Source organism: Trachinotus anak, unplaced genomic scaffold, assembly GCF_046630095.1.
Source record: "Trachinotus anak isolate AG129_WGS33_773 ecotype Australia unplaced genomic scaffold, CSIRO_AGI_Tana_v1 ptg000003l, whole genome shotgun sequence".
Classification (NCBI taxonomy): Eukaryota; Metazoa; Chordata; class Actinopteri; order Carangiformes; family Carangidae; genus Trachinotus; species Trachinotus anak.
In genome coordinates, this window is record NW_027273854.1 from 4,709,344 (window position 1) to 4,715,219 (window position 5,876).

The 5,876-nt window shown below is 41.5% G+C and overlaps 1 protein-coding gene across 1 annotated transcript; it reads right to left on the reverse strand.

The window, feature by feature from the left end:
* Positions 1 to 1,419: 1,419 nt before the first annotated feature.
* On the reverse strand, positions 1,420 to 3,775 carry rprml (reprimo-like). The gene has a single exon (XM_071468718.1). It carries the CDS (start codon positions 2,508 to 2,510, stop codon positions 2,175 to 2,177), a length of 336 nt encoding a protein of 111 aa, XP_071324819.1. The 5' UTR covers positions 2,511 to 3,775; the 3' UTR covers positions 1,420 to 2,174.
* Between the last annotated feature and the right edge of the window lie 2,101 nt (positions 3,776 to 5,876).

Sequence of the window (5,876 nt, forward strand, 5' to 3'; positions counted from 1 at the left end):
AATATGGAACCTAGACCTGCTTTATAATCAAAAAAGACATGGAAAACTCACTTTATACAATATGGGACCTTTAAATCTGCAGTACTTTTTAAATGTGTGCTTGACACGTGTTGTGTCTAAAACAGACTCTAAAGTTGTTCTCGGCTGTTAAAGTCTATTTATCTAATGAGCTTTATTTATTCATGGTGTTTTTCTGAGATGCTTTTGGTTGATGTCAGACTTTGCTGGTCTGTTGATCATCAGTGTCCTATGTGTGCATGGTGAATGGGCACATGTGTGAATGCATGGCTGTGTTTGTAAGGATTCATCTACCCCATCTCCCCTAACAAGTAATGAAATAATAATGAGAACATTGGTTGCTTCTGAGTGGGGCACATAAGAGTGGTGGAAGAGGAGGGGGTGCAGATAGAAATGGAGAAGAAACTTGTGAAATTGAAGCAAAATGCTGAGCTGGATACAATTGGAAACCTAGAATCTGACACCTAGAATGAAACTTTCTGTGGGTTTTGTGTCTGTCTCAAATAGAATTAGTTCACAAGGATTTTTTTTTCTTGAGAAAGGAATATATGCGTGTGTGCAATCTTCAGGAAGAGTAATGACATCATAAAGCTCAGGGACAGTTCATGAATTGCCCCTGTATGTCCTCTGTGTGAAATCCTTCAGAAGCTGCATTGAGGTATTAAAATCTCACTGCCGGCTCGTTCACATCTGCACTCTCTTTTACGCACTTTCTGATGGCACAAAAGAAGGGGAACGTGGACTTCTCTTGATTCTTCTCTCCTCTGTGAACGCATCAGGTGCAGGGAATCGAGGTGGTCAGGGTGAGCTTGAATGTGTCTTGATTGTAGCTGGTCACTCCTCAGAGAGATCTGATTAAATGCTGTGAAGCCAATATGAGCTCAGCCTGTTGTCCTCAAGACGGATAACTCAGCCTGGTCCCTCATCGCCTCTCTATATAAAGCTGCAATAAACGCCAGGCTGCTTTTACTGACTACTTATCTATTAAGTGTGACTCTGCCACTGCTTAAGATTTTTTTTTTTTTTTTTGCTTCATATCAAGATAGCACAATGTAAAATAAGCTTATCTATATAACTCATTTAAATGATCCAGTATTTTTTTTAAAGTGCATCTCTAGTGCATTAATGGATTCACTTGTTGCCTTCATCTTTTGCATAAACAGCCAATGGTCAGATCTGATTTGATGTGAAGGGAGAGAGGCAGAGAAAATTTGTGATTTGATTACTAGCTACTCGAAAAAGTGGAAAAGATATAGCTCTAATAAGTTATAATTGATTTCTAAATTAAATGTCTGAAACACAATATGGGAAGAGAAATATCTTTAAAAAAAGATTTAAACGCAATAGCAGTGTTGAAATGATAATTATACTGTTAATTAAGAGATGACAGAGATGAATATGGTCATTTCAGTGTTTTAATTTCATGCTGCAGTTTCATGTTCAAAGTTTTCTTAGTACAAAATAATTCATGCAGCATCAGTGGTTTCAAAAGTGCAAAACGGGTCCAAAAATCACTTCACAGATCAATTAGCGAGCATGCCAAACAGGACCAGAAGCACTCCATAAAGCTGTGACGGAGTCTGTTGAAAAACGTGCACGTTTTCAGTATTTAGAGTGTGTTTACCAAACGAGACCAAGAAAAATACTTTTTGTATAGAGAATACCCACATATCCATCAAGTCCACGGAGTACACTGGCAGACCCACAATCATGCTTTTGACAGTTTTAAAAACATTCATTAACAATCATTTCAAATTTACAAAAAAGAAGAAAATAAAAACTACACAAAATGAGGTAACAGCTTGTAAACATTTTCGTCACTTTGTTCAAGTTGGCAATATTGAATTCACTCAAAAGGTTCAACAGATCGGCCCACGTGTAAACAACTGCCTGCTTACGCACAAACTTTACGCACAAACATTGGTCGCTGGACTACTTTCCTGCGGTCATTTTCGGAAGGAAATGTGAAGTTTTTGCATATCTTTCCTCACTAGGACACACAGAGAGAGAGAGAGAGAGAGAGGGCGTCTTTTGAAGCACATGCAGATGCAGGTCTTGACCTGCGGTTGGAAATGCGCACCGGATCCTCATCCCGGATCCCCGCTCCAGTTCTCCACTGTACCCGACCCCCCCCCACCCCACCCCACCCCCTTGCTCTAGCTGAGCCCGATCATGACCGTCTCCACGTCTTTCGAGGGTCTGCGTTCCTTCACCAGGAAGTTTATCATGCTCTCCGATTTGATCATCAGGTTGCAACCGAGGAAAAATATACCGAACACGACGGTGAGCGACAACACGCACAGCACCGCGATTTGCACCACACGCATGACAAATAGTTTGCGCTCGTCTTGCAGCAGCACCAGGGACCCTCCGCCGTCGCCGGTCACCACGTTGTCGGTTGCATTGCCGGAGTATGTCGCCAGAGTCCCGGCGAGGGTCTGACTCCCGTTAAACAGTGCGTCTTGGGTCGCATCGAAGAAGGAGACGTTCATGTTTCCTTGTGGGTTATCGGCAAATAGATACGCGAGTCCACTTGGTCGGCACAAAATCTCACCACAAAACCTGGACTCCGGGCAAAACTTTGCGTCATGTGACTGTTCAGAGAAAAATAAGCGGAAATAAATGAAAAACAACAGGCTGTTAAAGTCCAGGTTTACAGGCAAACACCGAGTTTTGCACAGCTCCGGTGCGTAATGTCCACATCCACTTCACCGGACTGTTTCCTGCAGTCAAAGAGGGTCGCATCAGGTGCAACCGAAAGTAAGTTTCGACAAGTCTAATTCCGCGTTTTCCTCTGACTGACTTTCAGTGAGTCCTCTTCGGCAGCGCGCAGGGTGCAAAACGTGTTTCCCTCTGGTGTAATAAGAGACAGTCCCTGCGCTCGCCTCCGAGCGCTTCTTTTGTGCCAAGTCTCTGGTGCGTTTTAAAGTGATGATGAGCTCCCCGTGGACCACACCACCACTCATCACCAGGGGAGGCAGTCAGGTGGCCGCGGATAATGTGCTGCACCTCAGATGTACAAAAAGAGAGAGAAAGGAATAGAGAAAAAAAAAAATCTTAATTTGAAGTCAGTGGTATTCAGTCTACTTATTATTTTACTGTGAGTAAAGGCCGCTAGAGAGCAATGAGAGCTTAGCATTAGACCCACATTTTACTTTCACATATCTTTTTTAATTTCATTTTCTGGGGTAGTGTAGCTGTCTGTCCTTTATTTTCTAACCATAATTTTCCAGGAAACAAGATGTTTCCTGAAAATTCTTCAACAAGTGAACACACTTCCTGCCAGTAGGTTTGTTTGAGAATATTAGAGGGAATGAGGCTAAATGACTCATAAACATGGATATTTCGAGTGCCTCAGAAGTGTGCTCCTCTGAAACCCACTTAGCACTCAATTGTGCACATCAATAACGCCTGAGAGCCTCCCCAATATTGATTCAGACTTACATTAACTTTACAGGCTTCTCATGAAAGTGTTCAAAATCGTTTAAAAACCTGAAAACATCCAGTTCAGTTAGAATCAATATCAAAAGCAAATTTGTCATCTGCTCGGAAAACAATTAAAACTTTACGAGGTATTTCTAGAGTTGCATGTGGGTTGCTGAGGAAACTGTCACTGTGACTTAGGAGCCCTGAGAGATGGACCAATATAGGCACAGCGTGCTATAACTTAGAGATGAAGACATGAATTAATAAACCATGATTGAACCATGGCAAATATTTATCAGAAATATTGGCTCTGCTGCTTTCACTGCGCCTGCTGTTTCCCTCCCTAGGCAGCAGCTGAAATTAACCCCCCCACTTGTCCCACCCCACCCTCAGCCGAACAGCACACAGCTCTGGTTTTATTTGATTGTGTTATTCAATTCATCAGTTTGTCTTTCAAGAGTTGTGTGTATCGCTACTTGACAGACCCCCCCCCCCCCACAGAAAACATTTTTTAGTGCACATACACCATTTGATGAATGAACTGAAAGTAGAAGTTTTAGATCATTAGTGATTCTTCTTCAGTTCAAAACCAGAGTATTCTTCTATCTAAACGGTGCCGTGTTGATTCTCCTTCATGCATAATGTGAGGTTTCTTTTTATGAGGTCAATACTTCATTGACAGGCTGCATTAAAACAGCAGTCAGCCAGTTTGGGATATTTCAGTTGTCCCTCTAATGGTTCGCAGATAATTTTGTCCTAATTAAATCCTGCTTGTAATTTGAAATAACTCCTTTGATTTTAATACTACATCACTTCTAAATATCCAAGTTGATTTCCATCCGTGTACAAAACTTATTTGAAGATTCTGACGACTATGTTTGCTTATTTTGGATCTATTTCACACAATTAGACATCGAGACAGTTTTGTACTCGATGGATGGAAATTTGCCCACTGGGTTTGAAAGTTGCCCAAGAGACCAGTTTGTGTTTTGTAGGAAAATGAGGCGATGGATGTGATTTTTAGTTTAGTTTGTGCTTTGAAATGTGGAATGCTTCAAACTGATGAAACAATCTGTGGAGGCTGCGAGTGCTGTGAGGAGGGAGGGAGCTTAAAATGTCTGAAAAGACAGACTGAGGTAGACTGAGCACTAATATTATATTTATTATCTAAATGATGAGAGCTGCTAACATCATGTCATTTTATCATATATAAACACACAGACATGTCTTTTTTTATTTTATCCTTTTACCTCACTTGTACTGGATGAAATTTCACAGTTAAGGTGATGAACTTCAACAGGGTTTAAAAATAAAAAAATAAAAAAAAAGATTGCCTCAGACATTTTGAAACGATTCCCCAAGACTTGTCAGTGGAGCCTGTCAGATTAATCTGCTGTTTGTCTAAAAACAAAGGCCATGAAATTCAGTCCGGGATGCTCCTGGTGTCTGGGTAAGCAGCTTTCAGCCACCAACTGACAAGCATGTGTACAAACAATGATTAGCTCCATCCACAAACACCTTTCATGAGCCTGGAGGTATAGTTGACTCTAAGATCATTTATTAATGGTCTGCTAACACAAAAACAAGGAGTATGTTTTTGTGTGTGTGTACATTGAGATCAGATCATCTCATTAGCCTCTGGATTTGGTTGCCGCAAATTAATTGGCAGCATGTGAATCAATACTGGGCAATTTGATTCTGTTCTATTATTCATTTGCCGTGTGATTATGAAAAGTAGCTTGTACTTACACTTCATCCTCTGTGTCAATACATAAATCCTCTGCTACAGTTAAAAACCTAACAATGAACCCAAAACTACAAAACCCCACAGAATTAACAAATGAGGAGGAAGTGATTGTGAAGTCAAAGAGGAGGCGACCTCAACAAACATGTTCCTCTTTAGAAGCAACTATGAAAATCTCCCTGACAATTAAACGTCCTTCAAGAAGTTTTGCTCTTTGAAAGTGAAGAACCTGTTGCTGATTTATAACCTCAAACCGTTCGGAGCGTCAGACTGAGGAAATGTTGTGAATGCTCCTTGTTTCATTGACGTGCCGCTCACTGGCAGAGAGACACGTTTCTAACTAGTTGTTCTCGTTGATATAAGTGTATATGAAGACGTACAGTATTCATAAGAGGATGCATATAGACATGAATGTGAGTGTCTGACTTGTTCCTAAGCAACAGTAGACCTGTGAGCCCAGTGACAGATGGTTGGTGAAGTTATTTTGGTTTAGAGGAGAAGGAGAGGGAGGGAGCGATGAGGTGCCTGGACGGAGGAGAGGGGGGGAAACGTTTCCACTTAACATGAGGGAATTGGCAGCCTAGCAACACAAACTAAGTGAAGACATCCCTAGCAACAAGGAGGTGGTGTTTGACCCTATACCCACCTCCCCTCTGCTCCTTACCCCTTATCTTGTGGTGCCGCCACA

Excerpts from the sequence above, each read along its gene's own strand:
- rprml (XM_071468718.1), bottom strand. The coding sequence starts at position 2,510 with ATGAACGTCTCCTTCTTCGATGCGACCCAAGACGCACTGTTTAACGGG.